The sequence below is a fragment of the Tenrec ecaudatus genome, chromosome 1 (genome assembly GCF_050624435.1).
Source record: "Tenrec ecaudatus isolate mTenEca1 chromosome 1, mTenEca1.hap1, whole genome shotgun sequence".
Taxonomy (NCBI): domain Eukaryota; kingdom Metazoa; phylum Chordata; class Mammalia; order Afrosoricida; family Tenrecidae; genus Tenrec; species Tenrec ecaudatus.
The window spans coordinates 266,308,509-266,334,467 of NC_134530.1; the positions used below are offsets into that span (position 1 = coordinate 266,308,509).

The 25,959-nt window shown below is 39.3% G+C and overlaps 1 protein-coding gene across 1 annotated transcript in view; it reads left to right on the forward strand.

Moving 5' to 3' along the window:
- The first annotated feature begins 1,477 nt into the window (after positions 1–1,477).
- The window catches only part of RBM34 (RNA binding motif protein 34), a 37,921-nt gene continuing 13,439 nt past the window's right edge, over positions 1,478–25,959 (forward strand). The window contains exons 1-6 of the mRNA XM_075532265.1: positions 1,478–1,608; positions 1,700–1,874; positions 3,028–3,164; positions 10,047–10,287; positions 18,732–18,791; positions 22,842–22,885. Of these exons, the coding sequence (XP_075388380.1) occupies positions 1,556–1,608; positions 1,700–1,874; positions 3,028–3,164; positions 10,047–10,287; positions 18,732–18,791; positions 22,842–22,885 (710 nt within the window). The 5' untranslated portion in view covers positions 1,478–1,555. The remainder of the gene's footprint in view (positions 1,609–1,699; positions 1,875–3,027; positions 3,165–10,046; positions 10,288–18,731; positions 18,792–22,841; positions 22,886–25,959) is intronic.

Consider the following 25,959-nt stretch of genomic DNA (forward strand, 5'->3'; position numbering starts at 1 on the left):
CAAGCAGCCCGCTATGACTTCTGGAAGCATCAATGAATCTCAGCACCCAATCTCCCTTATCATGCGTCTCTGGAGTGGCCGCGTTATGTTTACTTTCTTCTGAAAATATTACTGTTAAGTTCATCATTGTTCCCTAATGGAACAAACACCAGTGCTGGTAATGGCAGCAGCAAGAGGCAAAAGAATACCAATTTGGAAAAGAAACAAAACTTTATTAAACAACATCAAGGTGAAATATCCACGATGCTATTGAGATTCAGGCATGCTGTCTTGGACAATCTCAATGATCCTCACAGAAATTAATCTCCAAGCTGTTAAAAGACAGGTTCCGCTCTCAGTTTCTCTGCCATCCTGAGTGTGGTGTTACTCTGACTTCACCATGTCATCTCATAAGACTTTCGGGATCAAGAGATTCCTGGCCAAGAAACAGAAGCAGAATCGGCACGTTCCCAATGGATTCGAATGAAAACCGGTAATAAAATCAGGTACATATGTATGAACTGTGAAAAGAATTGTATCAGCCCCAATAAATTGTTAAAATAAATAAATTAATTAATTTTAAAAAAAGAGAAAAAAAAATCAGGTACAACTCCAAGAGAAGACATTGGAGAAGAACCAAGCTGGGGCTGTAAGGAGCCCCCTGAGGGATGGCGCGCATGGCCGCATTCTCCCAGGTTCAAATCATGTGTTGCATTAAGACTTTTCTCCCCATCCGATGAATTGAACTTCTATTGGCAAATAATCCGGTTTATTCCTTGGTTTTTTGCTTCCTCATCAAGTTTAACAATAAATAATGTAAGGCTGTTGGTTTGAAAAAAAAATAAACCGATTACAAGGATCTACATGTGACCTCCTCCCTGGGAACGAACAACAAAGAAGGGGGTGAAGGGAGACGCCGGATAGGGCAAGATATGACAAAATAATAATCTATAAATTATCAAGGGCTCATGAGGGGGGCGGGGAGTGGGGAGGGGGAAAAAGAGGACCTGATGCAAAGGGCTTAAGTGGAGAGCAAATGTTTTAAAAATGATTAGGGCAAAGAATGTACAGATGTGCTTTATACAATTGATGTATGTATGGATTGTGATAAGAGTTGTATGAGCCCCTAATAAAATGTTTAAAAAACAAACAAACAAAAAAAGACAGGTTCCACTGCAAGATGCAAGGCAGAGGTAAATGGCAGCGGCTCCTAAATTTAATTTACCGCGAAACTGCTAATAATACAAATCTTTCAGCATGGCGAGGATCACTTCAATGACATGAAGTTTTTACGAGAAGCTTTAAAAAACGGTATTCGCACAAGTACAAATTGGCGTCCCACTTCAGAGAAGGCAACGAGCTGCCTGGCCACGCTAAACGACCTCCTTCCCTGCGCAAGCCCTGGACGCCGCTGGGAAGCCTGGGCCGCGGAGACGCGTCCTCCTTCTCCCGCCCTGTCGGGCGCCGCCGCAAGGCCTGCCGGGAGCGGAAACGGCGCGGCCCCGGGAGCGGAAGTCCCGGAACCCCGAGGTGTGGGTTCCCGTGCCGTCGCTGTCTTGTCGGTGTGGGAGTCAGGATGGCCTTGGAAGTCACGAGCCAACGGCGGAAGAGGAGAAAGGCCCAGCAGGGGTGAGTAGCACGCGGGGCGTCTCCCCGCGCAAGGCGCTGTGCGCTCGGGAGGGGCGTGGGCCGCTCGCCTCTGACGGGCGCTCGTTTTCAGAGAGCACGCCGACGCCAGCTCCCGCGGGAAGCCGAGCGGAGACTACCTAGTCGGACAGGTGGCCGGGAGCTTGTTCCACAGGAAGACCCTGCCCAGAGCCGGCGCAGGAGGGCTGGCGTCCCTTTTCAGCTCTTTGGAATCTCCTGTTCAACCTGTGTACGTGCCTGCGCCTCAGGTAAGTCCCCGGGCTCTTCGATAAGTGACAGATTAGCGCAGCGTTAAGATCTCCAGGCTCCCGCGTGGTCGCACCGGGTTCGTTTTAAGTCACCTTTGCTACTGGACTCACTCATGCCGGCTGATAGCTCCCGTATGCCCCGCAGTGTTAGCCACGTAAAGAAACCAGGTTGATTCCAGAAGTTCAAAGTTTATTTCTGCAAGCACTTAGAAGGAGGCAGCGAGATTGAAACCTGCCAAAACCGCTTCAAAAATTTCAGTGAAATGCAAGTTGAGAGATGTTTAACAGATTTGTTACAATGAACTTTTTTTCTTCAGCAATGGGATAAAGGATGTAGATAATAAGATTTTCGATAAATCTTTTAGCGTGTATGATAGTTTTTTACTAAAATTTCAAAGCCCCAATTTTTTATTAATTGAGTTTGGTTGTTTTTATTTTTAGCAGAGCTTGCTTATTTGAGTCGGTATCCAAATAAGTTGTTTGCATTGCAATTGATCGTGACCAGGGTTAAGTTTTTAAATAGTATTGCTTCAGAGGCATAGAAAATTTATTGAACAGTACTTTTTGACTGACTCTAGGAAGTCACGAATGGGAGGCATCCTCTCCCTCCCTCATGGTCTCAGGCTCCATTGCTTAGCTAAATGACCTTACTGGCCCAGGAGGTTTTGTTTTGTCAGTCCAAACTTGCTGAATTAAAACATTTAATTTAAGGCAGTGGATCTCAACCTTCCTAATGCCATGACCCTTTGATACAGTTCCTCCTGCTGTGGTGACCCCCCCCAACCATAGCATTATTTTCATTGCTACTTCGCAACTGTAATTTTGCTACTGTTATGAATCCGGCGACCCCTGTAAAAGGGTCATCCAGCCCCCAAAGGGATGGAGACTCACAGGTTGAGAGCCATTGGTTTAAGGGATTTTTACAGTGGGGGACAGAGGTGGTTTGGGGGTGAGTATATACAAAATCAAACAGACCAGATTTCAAACCTTGTCACATTTCCAGCATTGAGTAAGAGCAGGCTTACTGTATTACCCCCTGTATCAGCACCAGTGAGAGAGTAAGGATGCTCATTTAGAAAGACCACTAAACTTACCGTTTAGGTCCAGAATTTTAAAGGACAAAGTCTCAAAAGTAACTTCAAACTTTTAAAAGGAAACAACCAAAAAAAGGAGACAGGATGAAGGGGAAGAAATTACTTCTCAGATTCAAAGACCACATTTGCAAGAACCTGCAAAAAAAATTAAAGCAAAGAAGAACCTTTCTGATGCAGACAAAAAGTTGGCATACAGGTCAGTAATTGCTTTCTCTGCTGACTTTACAATTCGTGTACTGTGGCAATTGTCTTAATCTCTTTTTTATTTCATATATCTAGTATTTTCCCCGAAAACATTTTAATGGAAAAATGTTGTACATAGTTAAAATTTGAAAAGGATAATGAATCTTACTGTTCCCAGCAGTTATTAATGTTTGGCTAGTCTTATTTCATCTTTACTCTCATTCATAACTCCTGCATTATTTGGGGTCAAATCTAAGACTTACAGTTTTATTTATAAATATTTTCATACACATGATAAGTTTGTTTTCTTAAACTAAATTCAAAGACCAAAGTTATTCTATTAATTGAGTTGATGTTTTATGGTTGTTTTTATTTTTAGCCCAGCTTATTTATTTGGATTTGTTTCCAAATAAGATGTGTGCATTGTAATTGGCCAATAGTAATTTTAAGAGGACAAAAACGGAAGTTCACTTTTTGCAGTTAAGAGCTTTTTAAATCGGTAATAAGGCAATCTGATGAGAATCAAAAACCCAAACCAAACTCACTGCCATAGTCATCTGGTACTCATAGCGATCCTATCGGACAGGGTGGGTTTCTGAGACTAACCCTTGGGGGGAGTGGAAAGCCTCATCTTTTTCCATGTGTGAGAAGCAGGAGAGAAAAGGAGATTAGATACTTGAATAGTGTACAAATGTGGGAAACCTGGTAGTAAGGTAGACAAAAACTAGGATAATATAATGGTCAACCAGCTGAGTGTATCTAAATGGACACCATATAGCTTTGTGGCTACAAAATACAGCCTGGGAGAGCAGCATTACGGTTCACGTAAAACAGGGTTACTTCTAGGGGTTCAGTTCCTAAAAACAAAATGTGTGGTGGTGGTTCTTTTTTCATGCATTTTTAATACGAGAACATTTATTGCATAATTAAAGGCTGAAATCCTTAAGATGTGCTGGATGTTGCAACAGCTGCCCTCTTGGGCTTAGGAGTTGTTCTTCATGGAATCCATGCCTGAAGCTGCGGGAGACAATTTTGAGGTGTCTCATCTGACCAGTGCCGATGGTATTTTGTGTTTTATCCTTGGCACTCCATGTATACTTGCTCTCGTGCTTGGCAGGGGAGCCACATCTGCCACAGGTTGACTTGTGTAGACGCTAGGCCTTGGAACCATAGTGGTGGCACAGCTGTGCATCTTACTGCAACACTTTGTGAAGGTTCTGTCAGTAATAGTTTGTCTTAGTCTCATTAGGGTGCCTTTCAGAAAAGGGTGCCAATCACAATAAATAGTGGCTTCCAAGGGCATCTGCTGGCCCAGTGAAATCAAGGCAGAGGGTTCAGGCCAGAATATTATGGTGACTGTACTTTGGAATGCCAAAGGGATAGTTTTTTGGTCTTTATAAAATGAATTTTTAAATTGTTAATTAGGTAAGGACAAAGGGATAATCTTGATAGGTTTTCTCGAAGGACTCACTATGATCATCAGGACTTACTACATTTCAAGAACGTTGAAACCTGAATTGTGAGAAAAAGGCCAGGCAGCTTGCACCAAGGAATGAATTCCATCATGACTATGCACTTGCCCGTTTTTCAAGGGTCACAAGGGCTATTCGTCCAGAATTTCACTGGAAACCCTATCTCATATACCCTACAGTCCTTACCTTGCTCTTGCAGCTTTCTTTTTGTTCCTAAATCTCAAACATATTGAAAAGGAACACAATACGAGTCCCTGGAAGATTCCAAAGTGGCTGTTTTGATGTGGTGTAAGTCAGAGAGCACAGAATTCTTTGGGGAAAGGTTAGAGAAATGGAAATAGCGCCTTCACAAGCGTTAGACCTAGAAACAAGATAGTTAAGAAACAATAGTTTCACAGTTTGTTAGTTTTATTTATTAACGGTGCTAATGATTTTTTTGTGTCAATACTTTGTTGTGACTTACCTTCATATCTACCCTCATATGTTAGCTGTTAAAAAGTCAGCCTCAGACTTAAGGTGACCATTTTCACAATGGAACTAAGCATTGCTCTTGTCATACCTGTCATCAGTTGTGGTCACACTTGTGATCCATACGGTTTTCATATTGGCTGGTTTTGAGAAGTAGATTGTTAGGCTACTTTTCGTAGTTTGTCTTAGTCTGGAAGCTTCTCTGAAACCTATTAAATATCATAACAGCATATAAGCCACCATGATAGCTTGTCTCTCCACCTGAAATGCACTTGCCAGGAATGGAATCCTCATATCCTGCACAGGGGATAAAAAGTTCTAAACAAACCACTGTGAACCTTACTTTATAATAAAAAAAAATTATTGGGGACTCATGCAGCTCTTATCATAATCCATACATCCATCCATTGTGTCAAGCACATTTATACATTTGTTGCCATCTCCTTGAGCCCTTGGTATGAGCTCCTCATTTTTCTTCTCCCACCCTCCCTCCTTCATGAACCCTTGATAATTTATTTTTTTTTTCATGCTTTACACCAACCACTGTCTCCACCCACTTTTCTGTTGTCCGTCCCCTTGGGAACAGGTTATATGTAGATCTCTGTGATCAGTTCCCCCTTTCTTCCCCCACCTTTCCCTTAACCTTCCTGTATGGCTACTTTCGTTATTGGTCCTGAGGGATTTATCTGCCCTGGATTTCTGTGTTTCCAGCTCTTATCTGTACCCATGTACATGCTCTGGTCCTGCTGGATTTGTAAGATAGAATTGAGGTCGTGATAGTGGGAGGCAGGACGCATTAAACAACTAGAAGAAAGTGGTATGTTTCATCGATGCTATACAGCACCCTCACTGACTTCCTGGTGACCCTTCTGTATGGGGATGTCCAATTGTCGACAGATGGGCTTTGGGTCTCCACTCTGCATTCCCCTCATTCACATTATGAGTTTTTTTTTTCTGGATCATTGATGCTTGATACCTGGTCCCATTGATACCTCATGATCACACAGGCTGGTGTGCTTCTTCCATGTGGGCTTTGTTGCTTCTCAGCTAGATGGCCAATTGTTTATCTTCAAGCCTTTAGGACCCCAGATGCTATATATCTTTTGATAGCTGGTTACCATCAGCTTTCGTCACCACATTTTCTTATGCACCCGCTTTGTCTTCAGCAATCGTGAAGGTGAGTATCGTGGAATGCAAGGTTATTAGAACAAAGTGTTCTTGAGTTAAGGGAGTACTTGAGTAGAGGCCCAATGTCTGTCTGCTACCTTTAATACTTAACATATAAATATATGTACATAAATCTAATTCCCTATCATTATATATAAATATATGTGTGTACATGTCTGTATTTAGACCTCTATAAGTGTCCTTTGCCTCCCTAGTTCTTTCCTCTCAATTCCTTTTACTTTCCTCTTGTCCCACTATCATGTTTGGCCTTCATTTGGGTTTCAGTAATTCCTCTTGGTTACAGTGCCCTTGATCAAGCCCTACCAGGCATGCTAAGCCCTCCTCGCTATGATTTTAACACCCACTTTCTCCCGCCTCCCCCTCTCCTCTGTCCCCGTCCCTCCCTGCCCCCCCACCCCCTTAACTGTTGGTCCCCTTGTTTTCTCCTCCGGATGGTTTATCCTGCTTATTTTATCTAGATAGACATGCAGAGACAAGGATAAGCACAAAAAACAAGACAGAAAAACAAAAACAACAAAAGTAAAAGCTTATAAATAGTTCCAGGTCTGTTTGTTGACCTTTAGGAGTGTTTTCCAGTCCATCTAATGGGGTGTCATGTCCTGGCCCCAAAGTCTCTTTTTAGTATTCCTTGGGGACTTCATTGCTTTGCCCCCCCCCTTGCTGCTCTGTTGCACATCCTTAGTGGTTTGCCCTGGTGTGGTCGAGGACAATTCCCGCACTGTGCCTACAGTGTTGTCCTTCGTAGTGCTATGGGTCAGTGAGGGACGCCATGTCTTATGGTGGGCCTGACCCTATGGTCCTCTTTGTGCCTTGGGTGCTCTGAGCAGGGATATCGTCCTTGGTGGGCCAGGATGTGTTCTACTCTCCTTCCCTCTTCGTTTCTTCATGTGTGCTCTGATCAGACATGTCCCTCTCCCTGAGCTGTAGCTTCAGAGCTGTCCTCTGAAGTGAATTCTTATAGGGAGAGGGAGTGGGGTGTCCACGTAGTTGGGATTGGGGCCGGCCCTCTATTGCATGAACCTTATTTTATGTATGTAATTTTTTAACCTTTTTTTCTCAGCTACATCTTCCTTCTCATCCAAGATATTGAACTATTTATTTGTGTATACTACATATTTAAGTTTTAGGGCTTTTAAAAATCATTTTTCCTCAGACCATAGCCCTGAAATAGTTCCCAGGGTATCCCTTCTACTTCATTGTCATAATTGATAGGCAGAATAGCCTTGGCTTTACTAGTCCTTGATGTTAAATTTAGATAGCTGCTTTTCTTCTCGGAGCTATGGAAGTCTCGATAACATTCTCTTCTTTGTATATGGTCCTTCTCTGCACTTTTTTTGACCACTCAGTTTAGACTTTCTTAAAGATCCTTTTCATGGTTATCTCATGACCTTTTTTCTCCTTTCATTCTGGGCAACCTGTCTCTGATTGTGTTTGCCTTGCAGTCACCTGCTTCTATATGTTCCTCATACACCTCAACTTCAGAGAGCCTCAAACTAACCTCAACAACTGCATCAAACCGGTCCCTTTGGTACCGTCATCCTTCTAGTTCGCTAAGCTGGGTGGGCAGGAGCTTTCCTGTCCCGTATCTCACCTCCACCTGCATAGCAAATGAGGTGCCACGTTCTCATGAACCTATTTGTTCATTTTCTTTTCAATCTATGGTCTTCACTTCTTCCCTTGTTTTGATTGGCTGTTTCTTTTCAAATATACACCATGATGTATTTATTTATAATTGTTTTATTGCCATAATCTTACACAATCCAACAAATCCATTCATATACAATTCTATTTTTTAATCCCATCGAGTGGAGTTATACAATCATCAATGCTGTCAGCTCCCCATTCTCCTCTTTGCCCTCCCCCTTTCTTTTCCCATACCCTCAGGGAACCATTACTTCTGTTATGGTTTCTGAAAGGTTATCTACCTTGACTTTCATGTACTAAAATATGTTAAATATATAGAGGAACATATACAAATCTATTATGATTAATGAGGTAAAACAAGTACAACCATAATAGTAAAGGGAGGAAATATTAAAGAACATGAGGATAGTTAATATGGTTCATCGGTATCATACCACACCCTGGGTTTGTCATCCATTCCAAAATAACTCTCCCCGTATTGGGTTTCTGCAACCAAGCCAAATCCTTCCTAATTGTTTTATGCTTTTTTGCCCAAAAGAGCAAGCAATACTCAAGATCCTCATTGCCCCTCTCCTTCCAATCTTTTATAGGATAAAATCTAAAGACATTGCCCTGAAAGGCATTGTTCTTCCTGACCTTGTTCCCAACTTTCACTCCTGCTAGATATTTTACATAACATTGCGAACCAAAAAAAGGACATAGTACTCTCCTTTGTGAAGCTTATGGCCCACTGGAGAAGTAATCATAGTCAGTATTAATTGAATACTATGTGCCAGGTACTGCCTCCCTCCACCCCACCCCACCCCAAAGTAAACTTACTTATTTTTTCAGGCACATTCTTTTTATATTCCTGTATTACATATGATGATGGTTATAATATTTTGAATTTCAGTGGTACTGTGCATTAGGCATTATGCTGCTAGTCAGAAAATCAACATTTCAAATCTACTAACCACACTGGGGGCGAAAGAAAAAGTTGAGGCCATGTGGTTCCATAAAAATTTATATAGGATTACTGTGAGTCAACTCGATTGAATTGGGCTTGGGGGTTTTTTGTTTTGTTTATTGAATTATGAGACCTGGTTGCACAATGGTTAAGCATTTAACTGTTAGCCTAAATGTCCATTTAAACCCATCCAGTGGCTCTGTGGGAGAAACACCTGATTTTCTACTTCCATAAAGATTACAGCAAAATGACAAACTATAATGTAGTTCAACTCTTTCACATTGGGTCACTTTGAATCAAAACTGACTTGATAGCACTCTGCAATAGTGGTGAGCACTGATGAAAAGCCTTCAATTGTGTCTTTATCTTTATATCCTCAGAAACTTGGCAGAATAGGAATACAATAGTGTTTGTTGAATTATTTAATCATCTTATGATCCCTGCTGCCCATTCTCCCGTCTCAGTCCCTAAGATTCCCACCCAGTTCTCTTTTTGGACTGATACATATACCTACCTATCCATAGGAGTCAATACTTTACATTGAACTTGCTGCTTCAGAATGCATTATATTTGATAAGCAGTCCTTTAAATATTACAGAATCATTAAACCCACTCGTATAGAGTTCATTCTGATTCATAGTAGCCCTATCAGATGAGTAGAACTGGCCCTGTGGGTTTCTGAGGCTTAAATCTTCACAGAAGCAGCCTGCCCAAGTGGCTGAGTTTGAACTGCTGACTTTGCAGTTATCAGCACAGTACGTAAATAAGTAGGAAATCTGCTTATTTCCTATTGGCTATATTAGAGTTACAAAGATCCTGTTAGACCCCTGAGCTACCTCTTTATTTTTATCTATCTTTCTATTTATTTATGAGCAACCTTTTAAAATAGTGCAGTAGTACATGTGCTTCACCTGGCAGTTTTAGTATATTTTTAAAAATTGAACTTAACCCTTCTCCCCTTTTATATAGAAAAGTTTGTAATAATTCTAGCCACTTTTTAGATGTTGCTTTTAAATTTTAGATTGATTTTTGTATTTCTGAATTGAGATTTAGAAAACTTAAAGTAGTTGGGAAGCATTTCTAATCATGGAGAGTATCTATTTAAAAATTGTGTTTGTCATCTCTTAGATATCACTTCCATGGCTTTTATTTCTAACACTTGTTTTGCCTTAAAAAGGGAAAGTGCTCTAGCATTTGCTGATCTAGAAGAAGAGATTCACCAGAAACAGGAGAAGAAAAGGAAAAACTCTCGATCATGTGACGATGTTAAAGCTGGAGCAGATAGGAAAATACTTGATGGTATTGAACACTCGGCTGTAAATCAAAGAAAGAGAATTCAAATCAGCCAAGAAGAAGAGAGATTAAAGAATGAGAGAACTGTGTTTGTTGGTAATTTGCCTGTCACATGTAATAAGAAGGTGAGTGTAAACTGTAAAAATTAAGAGAAACGTATAATTTATTAATGTGCTCTTTATTAAATATGTACAAGGAGCGCTAGCAGTGCAGTGGTGATGTGTTGGGCTGCTATTTGCAAGGTCAGCAGTTCAAAACCACCAGTCACTTGGGGGGTGAAAGGAGCTTTCTATTCCTGTAAAGCAGGGGTCCTCAAGCTTTTTAAACAGGGGGCCAGTTCACTGTCCCTCAGACCTGCTGGAGGATCGGACTATAGTTTAAAAAAAACTATGAACAAATTCCTATGCACACTGCATATATCTTATTTTGAAGTAAAAACAAAATGGGGCAAAACACCCGGCAGGCCGGATAAAGGTCTTGCAGGCCGCATGTGGCCCGCGCGCCGTAGTTTGAGGACCCCAGCTCTAAAGAGTTACAATCTCTGAAACCCACAGGAGCAGTTCTGCCCCGTTCTGTAGGGTTGCTATGAGTCGGCATCGATGGCAGTGAGTTTTTAAAATATATACATAATTAATTGATCTAGTATGTTATTTCTGTCATTAATATAAATTTAAAAATAATTTTTCAAGATAATGAACAAGGAATCAACAAGACCTATCATATTTTATTGTATCTATGATACTATATAAGTCAAATTTCAATTTGAATCACTTTTCAAATAAATAGGGAAAGTGTGGCAATTAAGTTCTCTAAGAGCAATTCTCTTTTTCTTTAATCATTTTATTAGGGCCTCATACAATCCATACATCAATTACAGCCCATGCGTACATCAGTTGTGTAAAGCACATTTATACATTCATTACCCTCATCATTCTCAAAACATTTACTCTCCACTTAATCCCTTGGCATCAGGTCCTCATTCCCCACCCCTCCCCCTCCCTCATGAATTCTTTATAATTTATAAATTATTATTTTGTCATACCTTACACTGTCCCATATCTCCCTTTACCCACTTTTCTGTTGTCCGTCCCCCAGGGAAGAGGTTATATAGATTCTTGTAATGGGTTCCCTTTTTCCACTCTACCCTCCCTCCACTCTCCCGGTATCGCCATTCCTTACTACTTACTGGTCCTGAAGGGATCATCTGTTGTGGTAGTGGGGGAGGAAGCATTTAGGAACTAGAGGAAAGTTGTATGTTTCATCAGTTACACTGCACCCTGACTGGCTTGTCTCTTCCCCACGACCCCGCCACAAGGGGATGTTCAATGAGCAATTAGTTCTTATGACATGGGCTTACTTGACACTTGCCCTCATAAAGCGATCACTGAAGATAGGAGTGTAAAGGGTGGTGAAAAAATGAGATGGTGCCAGGTTCTCATAAAGAATAACGTTTGAGATCCTAAAGGCTGTCTTAAAACAAGGTCTTAACTAAGTCCACATGGAAGAAGCGCATTAGCCTGTGGGAGCCATGGGTTGTAAATAAAATATAAATCCAAAGGAGGTAACAGTATCAGACCTTAATTGTGAATACCCCATTTTCAGAAGGCTATGCATCACAGTGGAAACCCAACAGTTCGAAACCACCAGCTAGTTCATAGGAGAAAATGAGGCTCCTCCTGTAACTACTACAGTCTTGGAACCCACAGGGGCAGTTCTACCCTGTCCTACAGGGTCGCTGTGAGTTGAAATTGATTCATTGGCAGTGAGAGGGACATGGCTGGAGAGGTTTAGGTAGGGGGATGAGGAGCTAATGAGTATAAGAAATAAAATGTTCTGAAATTTCTTGTGATGAATACACATCTCTTCGTAATATGCTTGAACTAACTACTAAAGTGTGCATGTGAATTGTATGCCAATACAGCTCTTTAAAAAGTTGAGAAACTGTGGTAGTTCTACTTCTGCCTCTAATTTGCTATAATACCCTAGAAAAATTAGTCATCTACACTAAATTGCCCTTTCCACTCTCCCCTTTCCATTTCTATGGTCACTTATTCAGACTTGTATACATCTTAATTGAATTATTGTGGTGGCGCCTACATAGTATCATAATCCCCATCTGTATCCCCTGCCATCAAGTTGATTCTTACTCAAAGTGACTCCCTACGACAGAATAGAACTCCTTTGGGTTTACACAATTGTAAAGGAGACTAGAACTCTTTTATAGATGACACCCTGCGTAGCAGTGAGTGAAGGAGTAGTTGGCAAGTTTGAACCACGGACCTGTGGTTAGCAACCCACTGCTTACCCCACAACACCACCAGGGCTCCTTACAAATGTACAGAGATATTTATTCATTTCTTTATGCATTTCCCTCCATTTGCATGTTTTATTAGGGGATCATACAACTCTTATCACAATCTATATATACATCAATTGTGTAAAGCACATCTGTACATTCATTGCCCTCATCATTCTCAAAACATTTGCTCTCCATTTAAGCCCTTGGCATCAGGTCCTCATTTTCCCCCCTTCCTCCCCTGTCCCCCCTCCCTCATGAGCCCTTGATAATTTATAGATTATTATTTTGTCATATCTTGCCCCGTCCGACGTCTCCCTTCACCCACTTTTCTGTTGTCCGTCCCCCAGGGAGGAAGTCACATGTAGATCCTTGTAATCGGTTCCCTCTTGCCAACCCACTCTCCCTCTACTCTCCCAGTATCGCCACTCACACCGCTGGTCCTGAAGGGATCATCTGCTCTGGATTCCTTGTGTTTCCAGTTCCTATCTCTACCAGTGTACATCCTCTGGTCTAGCCAGACTCGCAAGGTAGAATTCGGATCATGATAGTGGGGGCGGGGAGGAAGCATTTAGGAACTAGAGGAAAGTTGTATTTTTCATCGGTGCTATATCGCACCTTGACTGACTCATCTCCCCTAGACCCCTCTGCAACAGGATCCCCAGTGGCCAACAAATGGGCTTTGGGTATCCACTCTGAACCCCACCCTCCTCATTCACTATGGTAAGACTTTTTTTCTGATGATGCCTTATACCTGATCCCTTCAACACCTCGTGATCACACAGATTGGTGTGCTTCTTCCATGTGGGCTTTGTTGCTTCTGAGCTAGATGGCTGCTTGTTTACCTTCAAGCCTTTTTAAGACCCCAGATGCTATACCTTTTGGTAGCCTGGAACCATCAGCTTCGCCACATTTGCTTATGCACCCATTTGTCCTTAGTTATCATATCAGGGAGATGTGCACCCCATATTGATTTTTTGTTCTTTGATGCCTGATAACTGATCCTTTTAGCACCTCGTGATCACACAGGCTGGTGTCTTTTTCCATGTGGGCTTTGTTGTTTCTGAGCTAGATGGCCGCTTGTTTACCCTTAAGCTTTTAAGAACCCAGACGCTATATCTTTTGATAGCTGGGCACCATCAGCTTTCTTCACCACATTTGCTTATTCACTCACTTTGTCTTAAGTGGTTTTGTAGGGGAGGTGAGCATCATAGAATGCCAATTTAATAGAAGAAAGTATTCTTGCATTGAGTGGGTACTTGAGTGGAGGCCCAATGTTCTTCTGCTACCTTAATACTAAACCTATAAATATAGGCACATAGATATATTTCCCCATCCTAATATGTAAATATACTTATGCATGTACATGTCTTTATCTAGACCTCTATAAATGCCCTTTGCCTCCCAGCTCTTTCCTCTATTTCCCTTGACTTTCCTCCTGTCCCACTATCATGCTCGGTCCCCACCAGGGTTTCAACAATGCCTCTTCATTACATTACCCTTGATCATGCTCTACCAGGCCTCCCCCACCTACCTCACAACCTATTTGGAGAGCTTGTTGTTCCCTTGTCTGTCCAGGGATATTTATATCTTTACTGCTCTACCCTCTATACCTGAAAGGATGCAAAGCACATAGTGTTATTGTTGCTGTGTGCTGCCTAATTGGTTTTTGACTGCTGGTGACCCCGTGTGACAGAGTAGAATGCATCATAAAGTTTCCCTGGCTTGTCTGTAACAGAGAGCAGATCACATACATGTCTCTCTACGGCAGTGCTGCTCAGTGGATCCAAACCACCAGCCTTTCAGTTAGTGACTGAATGATCAACTATTGTATCACTAGAGTTTCTTTACTACATAGTAGGGGCACCATAAATATTTGTAACATAAAAATTAATGGATGCATCTAGGTTTCTTCAATTAGTTGAATTTTACCAAACCAAAACCATACTCTTAACTTTCTGTGTTCTAATGTGACACTCTGTTTTGTCTTGGGACAAAATATTGTCCTTCTTTTGAAGTACAATTTAAATTCTAATGCCTGACCAAAGTAAATTGTACAAAAATTTCTTTTTCTTCTCTATTACAATCTTTTCTAAGATTTGATGCATAATTATTTTGTAGATTATAAGAATTTGCTTTATAGCATAGTCTTAGTTATTTTGCTATTAGTTTGTAAGGGCTCAAGTGAAAAGATTGTATGGTGATCTAAACAAATTCTAGTTACTCAAATAGTTTTAAAGTTAGACTTCTTTAGGAAATATTGCCCCGTAAAACACGTTCAGTCTTCATATTTGAGCCAATCATAAGAATAATATATAAAACTTGTCTTCTAAGCTCTCCCTCAAGTATGATGGTCTTAATTCTTAACAGTTGGGGAATTCCTCATATTGACGTAAACATCCTTAAGAGTCATGTCTGGTTTAAGCCAGAGTGAAAATATGATAGAATCTATTGAAAATAAGTCTAAATGTAGTAATTGAAGAAGCCATGGTATCCTAGTAGTTACATATTGGGCTCATAACTGAAAGGTCAACAGTTCAAAACTACCCATCACTCCTGGGAGAAAGATTGAGGCATTCTCTTCCTGCAAAGAGTTATAGTCTTGGAAAACCACATGCCGTATAAGGTCACATAAGTTAAAATTAACTCAAAGGCAGTGAGGTTTTAAAAAATTTTTTATTAAAGATTACATGAAAAAAAATGTTGTGTGTCCAAATAACTATATAAGACCCATATTACAAAGACTCAAGAAAAAAAGTTTAAAAAAAGGCAAGAAGAGGTTTTCACACAAAAATGTTGTGTATCATGGATATTAATAAGACCATTTAAAAACCATTTTATTGGCATATAGAATCACATACAATTCAGTAATTCGATCACATCAAGAAGTTGTACAATTGTCACCACATGGATTTAAAAATATTTTTTCATTCTTGTGCTCATCTATTATCTCCCCTTTCCCTCTAGTCTCCCCTCTCAGACCCCCAAGGAACCATTTAGTTACTGTTGAGAAATAATTACCTATTTTGCGTTTCGTATACAGAAAAAAACATCTAAAACCAGCAATAGTAACAAAACGTCAATTGAAAAGAAACTAGAAAATATTAAAAACTAGAACAAATTTTAAATGGATCACAGGGATACCAAATGTTAGGTGTTGAATTTTAACCTAACTGCATCTGTGAAATTCACCAAAGGCTTATTAATCCACATGTATTCTCCCTTGCCACCACTTGTCTGTGATGTTGGACGTTATATTACTGGTATTTCAAATGCCAGCAGGGTCACCAAAGTGAACGGGTTTCAGTGGAGCTTCCCGACTAAGAACCAGACTACTTATAAGGAATTTGTTGCCCTCTCGGAGGAAGTAGCCCCTGAAAACCTTACCAGTAGTTTCAAAACATTGTCAGATATTCAAAAGCCTAAAGTATGGAAGCAGAAAATTGTTAGAGATTGTGTTGGAGGATGGGCCTCTCATGTTCAAGGGCACTGGAAATGTGTTTGAGAAGAAGCTGATTTCTCTTAGAGTGGAGTCATCCATGGGACATGAATTTGGTAAATCCTGTGGGAGAGGAGCCTTCGAGATGTTCAGTTGCTGATGGGCTCGGACTTTGAATCAGAAAATCATTTACTATGACACTAATAATACAATCAAGAGGAATCAAGAGCAGTGGTGTGGCATTCCTGTCAAAAACGTTGCAAAATCCATAATGAAGTACAATGCTGCCTGTGATGGGATTATGTCTATCCACCTTCAAAGAAATCCAATCAATACAACTTTACTTAAGTTTATGCACTAGTCACAAAAGCTAGTGATGAAGAACTGGAAGAAGTCTACCAGTAACTGCAGTCTGAAATTGATCAAATCCAGGTGCACTGATCATTATTAGTGATTAGAATGCAAAAGTTAGAAACAAGGAACATTAGTTGGAAAATATGAACTTGTTGATAGAAATTAAGCAGGCTTTTGGTATGATTGACTATTGAATTGTAGGATATGTGGATTATGTCCCAATAAAAATATTAATAAACATTTAAAAAATTAAGTTGGGGATCAATGATAGAATGTTGCAAAAGCAATAATTGTACATAAAAAATAGTCATCAAACAAGACTATAGGATTATTGCAGATACGTTTAGGTTAAAATTTAGCATCCTATCATTTTTTCTCCCTTGTGATCCATTAAAATTTGTTCTACTTTTTAATATTAACTACTTCCTTTTTATTCAAGATTTTATGTTTTACTTTGCAATTTAAAAAAATTTTATTTTTTTCTGTATATGAAATCCAGGATAGGTAAAGCTATAAAAAGACAGTTACTAGTTTAATGATTCTTTGGAGTTATAGCAGGGAAGGAAGGGAGGAAATGGGGAACTAATAATAATGATGAGTAGAAGACTGAAGAAAATATTCTAAAACTGGAGATATGAAGGAACTATTGAATTGTATATGAGAATTATGTGCCAGTAAAACTATTGGAAAAAGATCTTTAGAAGTAAAAGCAAAATAGGTAACATCATGAAAAATGGAGAAAAGGTTCAAGTCATCGAGGATTTTGTCTTGCTTGGATTCACTATCAGTGCTCATGGAAGCAGCAGTCAAGACTTTAAAAGATGTGTTGCCTTAGGTAAATCTGCTGCACAAGTCCTCTTGAGAGTATTGGAAACCGAGGACATTACTTTGAGGATCAAGGTGTGCCTGACCTAAGCTGGCATTTTCCATTGCATCATATGCGTGTGAAAGTTAGATATTGATTCAAAATCACCAGCCAGCCCCACGGGATTTCAAAGAAAGTTAGATATTGAATAAGGAAGACCAAAGAAGAATTGATTATTTGAATTGGTTCTGAAGAAGGATATTGAAAATACCATGAACTTGTAAAAGGACAAACCAATCTGTGTTGAAAGAAGTATGACCAGAGTGCTCCTTGTTGGCAAGGATGGAAAGACTTCCTCTTACATATTTTGGATATATTGTCAGGAGAGAGCAGTCTTTGGAGAAGGACCTGATGCTAGGTAAAGTGGAGGGACAGCCTAAAGGAGGAAGGGGCTCGACAAGATGGATTGAGAGCAGCTGCAACAATGGACTCAGACATGGGAACGGTTGTAAAGATTGCACAGGATCGAGTAGTGTTTCGTTGTGTGTAGGTTCATGATGGTTTAGGACTGACTGGATAGCACCTATATTTCCCCTTTTTTCTTTGAGCATCTTCTTGGTGTATGTTTTTACTTGATGAGCATTTTGGGGGTGAGGTGACAATGGCTTCAACTGACTTGATTGATGTTTGCTTTGGGGGTTGTAAGTGTACAGGTAGCACCATGTCTCCTCACCAGTAATGTCATTGGGAGAAAAGTCTGGAGTCACTTCAGAGCTGTTCTTTGAAAGCACAGCATGTTTCCACTCGAAGCTGTTTTTTCTGGGGAGTCAGGACCCACGGCACAAATTTTGCCGTGACCTTTCTCATTCCCAACTCTTGCACTAAAATTCGCTGAACTGAGCTCCAAGGTAGTCCAGATAACTTCCCCATCTCTTCAGTGGTCCCTTGTAGGTTTTCGAGCACATTCCACCTCTTTGGAAATGAGAAAACCACACATACACTCGAGTGTTTCCCGTAGCGCTGTCCTTGTAAGCTGTGTTCAACATCACAGCAGTTTCTGCGGCAATTTTCCTAAGCGGAAACACCGCACACTGTTCTAAATTGGCCATCACAAAGTACTGGGTTAAGTGAAACTGCTTTTAGGAAAAAGTTCACTGTGACCAGAGAGAAGTTTCCAAGGTGACACCACTGGGGGCACAAACTCAGAGCGAGTTGCTCAGTTCTCATCCAGCTGGGAAAAATGCATACTGAAAAAGACCCCTGAGCAGAATGTTTCTCCATTGTGTGTGTTTTTTTTTTTTATGGGAAGGGGGTGTACCCCTAGTATGTCTCTCTCCATATATATGTATATCTACTTTATGTTAATATTCTTGCTTCAAGGAATTACAGGATATTCCTTCTAGTGGATTTTCGCTGGTAGATGCTGGCTCTTCCTCTGCTCGTTAATAGGAACTTTAATTGTGCCTTCTTTTTGTATATGTTTCACTAGTTTTTATCTAACAGAGACTACTTTGGTTTTTAAAAATAAAGTCTGATTTATTAATTTTAAATAGAAACTAGTGCTCGCTTTGGCAGCACATATACTAAAATAAAAAGTAAGCAATTTTACTTAATTCATTTTTGTACCACTTAATTGATGGACTAAAAGTTTTGTTCATTTGTGTTTTTTTTTTAGAAGCTGAAGTCTTTTTTTAAAGAGTATGGACAAATCGAATCTGTACGATTCCGCTCTCTGGTATGTGTCATTCCCCCTTACCTTACATTGCAAAATCCTAAAACTAATGCATTTAAATCAGACTACTAACGTCTGTATTAGTGGGAGTAGCACTTGACTTTAATCTTTGAATCAACAGCTTATAAATCTAGCTCCAAAGTAGACTTGCTTTTATATCTCATCTCTTGCTGTCTCTTTAACTTTATTAAGCAGTTTAATGAGCTTAAATAATAAAATTCTATTTTTTGTTTCTAAAGCCAATTAGTATCCTTTGCAATGTGGATGGGTGACATTTATTTGTTGTGTCTATTTAGTAGACAGAGAAGTAATAATTATTGAATAGCATTTCCAGACTCATGCTTTCCCATCATTTATCTTATATAGAACCAATATATTCCCATTGTATGTATTATATTGATCCACTATGCAAAGTTTGTTTGATTGGTGTCAACAACAATGATCCTCTAAGCATAGTCAGATGACGCTTTTTTTAAAAACATTTTATTAGGGGCTCATACAACTCTTATCACAATCCATACATATACGTACTTCAATTGTATAAAGCACATCCGTACATTCTTTGCCCTAATCATTTTCAAAGCATTTGCTCTCCACTTAAGCCCTTTGCATCAGGTCCTCTTTTTTTTTTCTTCTTTTTTTTCCCCTCCCTCCTAGCTCCCGCCTCCCTCACGAGCCCTTGATATTTTATAGATTGTTATTTTGTCATATCTTGCCCTATCCGGAGTCTCCCTTCCCCCCCTTCTCTGCCGTCCATCTCCCAGGGAGGAGGTCACATGTAGATCCTTATAATCAGTTCCCCCTTTCCAACCCACTCACCCTACACTCTCCCAGCATCGCCCCTCACACCCTTGGTCCTGGAGGTATTGTCCACCCTGGATTCCCTGTGCCTCCAGCTCCCATATGCACCAATGTACAAACTCTGCCTTATCCGGTCCTGCAAGGTAGAATTCGGATCATGGTAGTTGAGGGGAGGAAGCATCCAGGATCTGGGGGAAAGCTGTGTTTTTCATCGGTACTACATTGCACCCTGACTGACCCATCTCCTCTTCTAAACCCCTCTATGAGGGGATCTCCAGTGGCCGACAAATGAGCCTTGGGTCTCCACTCTGCACTTTCCCCTTCATTCACTATAGTGTATGTATATATATATACATATATATATATATATTTTGCATGATGCCTTATAGATGACGCTTTGTTTAATGAAATCAATTTAATGTTAAAACATTTTAGAAGTGAGCAGTATTTTATTTTACCAGGTAAACATTCTGTAGTCTTATTCCTTGGAGAGTAAAAAATATGCTTTGTTAGTCTTACTTATATTTTTGTTTTGTTTTGCTTTTTAACTCCACACTTGACTTCAAATTCCAAAAACCAAACCCATTGCTATTAAGTTTATTCTGACTCACTCACTGTACCCTTGTAGGACAGATGAAAAGGCCCTATAGTGTTTCCACTGCTGGAATTTTTATGGAAGAAGACTAGCCACATTTTGTTCCAAGGTAGCAGCTTAACCACTGCTCCACTATGGTTTATATTCTTGAATACTAATTTTTTGGTTTTTTATTTTCAATGTAATTAATTTGTATTAGAACACAGGAAATGTTCATTCTGTGATTCTGACATCTCTTATGTTGTTCCTTATACTGTTAACATTGTGAGATGGATTAATTTGTTCTAAGTGCTGTCCTATGCACTGTAGGATGTTTAATAACATCCTGGCCACTAAATATTAGTAGCGCTCTCACTCTCCCTCCTCAGGCATTGCCGGTGCTCTTGGGTCATACAGAATTATCCACTGCTCTAAAAGTAGATATTCCCCAGAGTTGTGATACAGTCTTCATACTGGCTTTCAAGGTGTTTGTTTCCCACTTTTTTCATACACATTTTGCCTGTCCTTCTTGGTCACAAGTCCATGTAACAAATCCCTACCTAACCCACTCACTAGGATGGTCTATTTGCACCCTAGCTTTAACAAATCTACTTAACCTGAGACTACCCCCAAAATTAATCTATGTTGCCCAATGATTTTCTATTTATAACCATCACCACCACCAATATGTCTTAGTTACACTTAGACTACATACTTACTCACCTTTGTAAGTTTTTTTTAATACTTTTATTGGGGGTGGGCTCTTACATCTCTTATACATACATTCATCTATTATGTCAAGCACATTTATACATATTTGGCCATCGTCATTTTACCTTTGGAAGTTTTTTCCATTTATGGTGCCTTCCCTAGATAAGCCACCCTATTTACATATTCCCACCTAAATTCATAATACCTCCTGCCAGATAATTGCAGTGATTCCTTATGGATCTTACCTCCAGTCTACTTTATCCAACATACTAATGTCAATTTAATTTTCCTAAAGTACTTTTTCCTAAGCTCTTTCTCTCCACTACTCCCAAACCACATTATTATTCACACTCACACTCCTTGCTATTATGCTATCACACTCCTTGCTATTACTTTAGGAAAGCTGCACTGATGCTTCCTGTCCCTTATCCTTAAGTTTGGCGACCTTGCTGTGCACACTCTAACACCCTATCCTTTGTTACAGTGCTTAGTATCCTTTGTAAATGTTGGTGACACTGTCTACCTCACCAAACTGAAAACTGGTTATAAATAACCTTATTTGCCTTGATTATCTTCCAGTCCGCAGCACTGGCACATTATACTCCTTAAATATTGGTAAAATTATCTAAAACGTTTAAATTATTCTCACTGCTAGTAATGTAATGTCCTCCGTGCCTACTTAACAGTTCACGTGGTGGCCCCACAATACTTGTTGAGCTTTACCACCAGTTCTGCTTTCCTCTACACATGAATAGTGCCCCAGACAAGTAGCTGCCTTTCTTTATTGACCACTTTGGTCCTTTTGCAAGGCAAAGATGAGGCTTTCTGCCCCAATAAAAGTTTACAGCCTTGGAAACCTACAGGGAAGTTCTACTCTCTCAGGTCAGTGTGAGTCAGAATCAACTCAGTACAGTGAGTTTACTTGTCTTGTTAGGTTTTTTTAGTCCTTTTGCTTAGTTCTTTCATCTATTTTCAGAATCCTCTTGGTAGGCTCATTTTGCCCATCGAGGTACGATGTGTTTTTCACTTGAGTTTTTGGTACTTTATGCCATTAGATGATATATTTTTTTCTGTACATTATTGCCCTCTATTATATTTAGTCATTAATACTCTCAGTCTTAGCACACAGAAAAGTCCCAGTACTTTTTTTTTTTTAATGACTGTCATTCATTTGGAACCCTAGTGTCAGAGTGGTTACTCATTGGGCTATGATCTGAAAGGTTTGAAGTTCTAAACCACTAGCTACTCTCCAAGGATTTCTACTCCCGTAATCGTTACAGTCTTGGAAATTCACAGGGACAGTTCTATCTTATAAGGTCACTATGAGTCAGCATCTGCTGTACAGCAGATTGGATTTTTTTGTCATTCATATTTTAAAATCACGTTAAAGATAAAATACCAATTTGGAAAGGTTGCTTTTTTTGACACTCATAAAGGATTTTACTCATATTTTGCACATGACATCAGTATCTCATCATAACTAGAGCCTCCGTGAGGCATCTGATACTGATTAAGGTACCATTGCCTGTACTTCTATGTAACTTCTGTGTAGATTATCTGTTTCACTGCCTGTTAAGTATGAGTATGACATTGTCATTGAAAGTTTTAAGTCACAAGGTCCCATTCATATAGTTTTTTGCTGCTGTGGAATTGATCCTGACTCATAGTGACCTATAAGAGAGAGAAGAACTGCTCCAATGGATTTCCAAGAGTTGAAATCTTTACAGTAGTAGAAAGCCTCATCTTTCTCTGGAGGAATAGCTGCCGCCTAATACATATGTGCTACTCCACCAGGGCTCCTTTCCATGTAGCCGAGTACAGGTGTTTCTGGTTAGATTATTCTCCTAGAATGTTTTTACAGCGTATCAGTTAAATATTTAAAGTTTAATTAGAATTTAATAAATTTGGGATTAAGTTCAAATGCTGAATTTTCTTTAATATTGTTTTCCTCCTCCTCCTTCTAAAAGATTCCAGCAGAGGGAACTTTATCCAAAAAATTGGCAGCCATAAAGTAAGTTTTCAGAGAGGTAATAATATTAAGTTCTTTTGTTTTAGTTAAAAGTTGAGATTATTTTGTTAATGATTTTTGTGGAGCTTTATTTATTGGCTAACATGTCTTTTTGACTATTTTTGGGTAGCTTTAGTGATAAATGCTTTTATTTGTAAGATGTTCATCGTTAAGGCTTGATATAAAATGTAGGGTCATAGAATATAATGTAAACTTATTTTTGTACTTGAAAAATGCGGTGAGAAGTTTCAAGCTTGTTCATTAATGGAGTATATAGTGCAGCGTTTCCAAAATAAGTGACACTGCCCCCTGGTGTGGGGGAGCTGCAAAAACGTATGCTATCCTTGATTCTAGGTTGTGAGCTATTATAGTATAAATGTCTTTAATTGCCAGTGGAAGGTTCTGAGTAATTTTTTTTTTTCTGAAACAGGGTGATAGGCCAAGTAAGTTTGGGAACCTATGATACAGTGTTTAGATGGAAGAAATACAGTATTATGTCCAGAGTTTTCCAGTACAAGTCAGAAATACTGTATTTCATCAGTATCAAGTCATATTTTCTCATGTATAAAATCATGATAATATCTTCAAATCCAACAATGCCTCATAGTTCTGGGGACCTGGGCCGAAGTTAAGTTTTCTTAGAGAGGAATGCTGTTTGCTTCGGTCTCATGGGAAGGCCACCAGCTAGAGACTGCTTTAAGTTCTCTGTAGAAGTTTTTGGACTATATTGCTAGAATAACAGGTGCAAATTCTCAGGGCCCCAACCCCCTTTTTTGAAACCATGGCCAAAGATGAGATATATAATTTTATTTCCTCTCTTTATTTTAAGACATTGTCTTTTTTCATTGATCTACAGCTTTATGCAAGGTTTCCTATTCAGCCCCCCCCCTTTTTTTTTACCTCAATGATACATAAAATGATGTAAAATAATTACATCTGTCTTTTATAATAGTTAGGGATCCTTGCTGGCATACTGGGTTAGTTGCAACTGCCCCTTTGGACATAAGAGCAAGTTCTTTTCTAGGTCAATTTCTAACTTGTAATTATAGTTGTCAGTTATACCCTTTCCTATCAATAGTCAAAAATCTACAAATAACTTGACTGCCCCAAAACTAAACTAGAGGTCTACTGTTGACCTTACCTAGAATATAAACAGTTAACTAATACACTTTATGTATTATATGTTTTATACTGCATGCTCATAAAAGTTGTATTTCCAACACAAAACGTTATTTGTAAAAATTGCGAAGTCTTCGCACCTGATGGTGTAACGGCAATGGTGGCTTCAGGAGTTTCTGTTTTTTTAATAATGGTCTTTATGCTGGATTCATTTCTAATGGCAAGCGACCATAGTTATAGACTTCAACCTGTAGTACATATCAAGCAATTCAGCATTTTCTTGTAATATCAAGACTTTTTTATGCTTCTTGGGAGCATTTCTAATATCACTATAGGCATTTCATTTGGATCCCATGGAATTATTCAAAATTTACATTATTGCACTAATCAGGATAAAAATATGAAATTCACTAGAAAGATTAGTTGCCTATGTGGAAATAACTTTAAAATTTGCTTGTAAGTGGACCTATGTAGTTCAAACCTGTATTGTTCAAGAATCAGCTATATTTGGCAGGCCAGGTCTTGCTGGGTTTTTTCTCTATAAGTGTCATAATGTTGGGCATAGGTTGTAAGTCTTTAATGATGTCTATAATAATGTCTGCTGAGGCTGCCAAACATTTAGGCCCTCTTGTATGAATGTCATTTTGCATGCTGTTTAAGGAAGAAAACTTGGTAAGAAGCAGCCCTTCTTTGCTAGGGGGTGGGTGCTATGGGTGGGCATTCAAGCTTTTATTTTTACATGAGGTAACTAAAACCCGGAAGCATAAATTTTGGTAGAAACGAGATTCTGATAGAAGTATATAACAGTGGTAGCTAAAATGGAGTTTTCTTACTCTGGTTGCCATTGATTCTCCCCATTTTTTAATGTACAATTGAATTATCTGAATAAGCAATCAAGTAGTGGTTCCAAAAAAAAAATGCAATAAAAAGTTTCTTCCCTGTACTTTTTCTCTACCCCATAGGCCACTGCTATTTCAGTTTATCGTGTAGCCTTCTAGAGATATTTCATGCATTTAGCAATCAATAGGAACACCCTCCAACACACACACACATACTTTCTAGAAAAAGTTACACACATTACTTTTTTGATAAAATGTTAGCATATTCTACATATTATTCCATATTCCCCCCACTCACATAATTGTAATTTGAAAGTTTGTATTGGTATAAAAAGTGCTTCCGACATTCCTTTTTAGAACATTTTAGTGTTGCTGTGAATGGCAGTCAACTCATTAGTGGGTTTTACTATATATTCTTGAAGGTGTTCCAAAATTTATTTCTAGCAAGTTTTCTATTAATGGAAGCTTGTTGGTTTTCTGTTTGGTTGCTATTACAGAAAATACTGGAATAGATTATTTTATTATTAAGTTGTAAAGTATTCTTTATATATTCTGAATATAAGACCTTTATCTGTTAAATATTCAGTCTCTAGGTTTTGAATGCCCAACTTAAATAAAATACAATTTTAATTTGCACTTTAAGCAAGACTTGAACCAGTTTTACAGACCAATTTGATTTGGTTCTTTCCTGAGGAAATGAAATAGAAACAGGCCTTAGTTTTACAGTGTGTGTGATTTGTCACGATAACCAGAATGGGAAAAATTAATGTTTGAAGCCCTAAAATAAGAGATCTGGAGTGGGCAACGTGACCCTGTTCAGGAGCCTGCTGAGACTGCATTACTGGGAGCACTAGGGAGAAGCACACACGGTCCACTTGGAGTGATAGCCCACTGTCTGTGAGCAGGGAGGGGGGTTTGGCTCAAAATTGTATTGTGTTTATGTAAATTTTCCCCTCTAGTGTGGAGTAGATTGCAGCGTATAGCAATCTAAAGGGCACAGCAGAACGGCCACATAAGGGTTATAAGACTAAACTTTGTGGAAGATAACTACCACGTCTTTCCCCTGTAGAGCAACTGGTGGGCTTGAACCTTTTTATTAACAACCCAGTGCCTTCGACT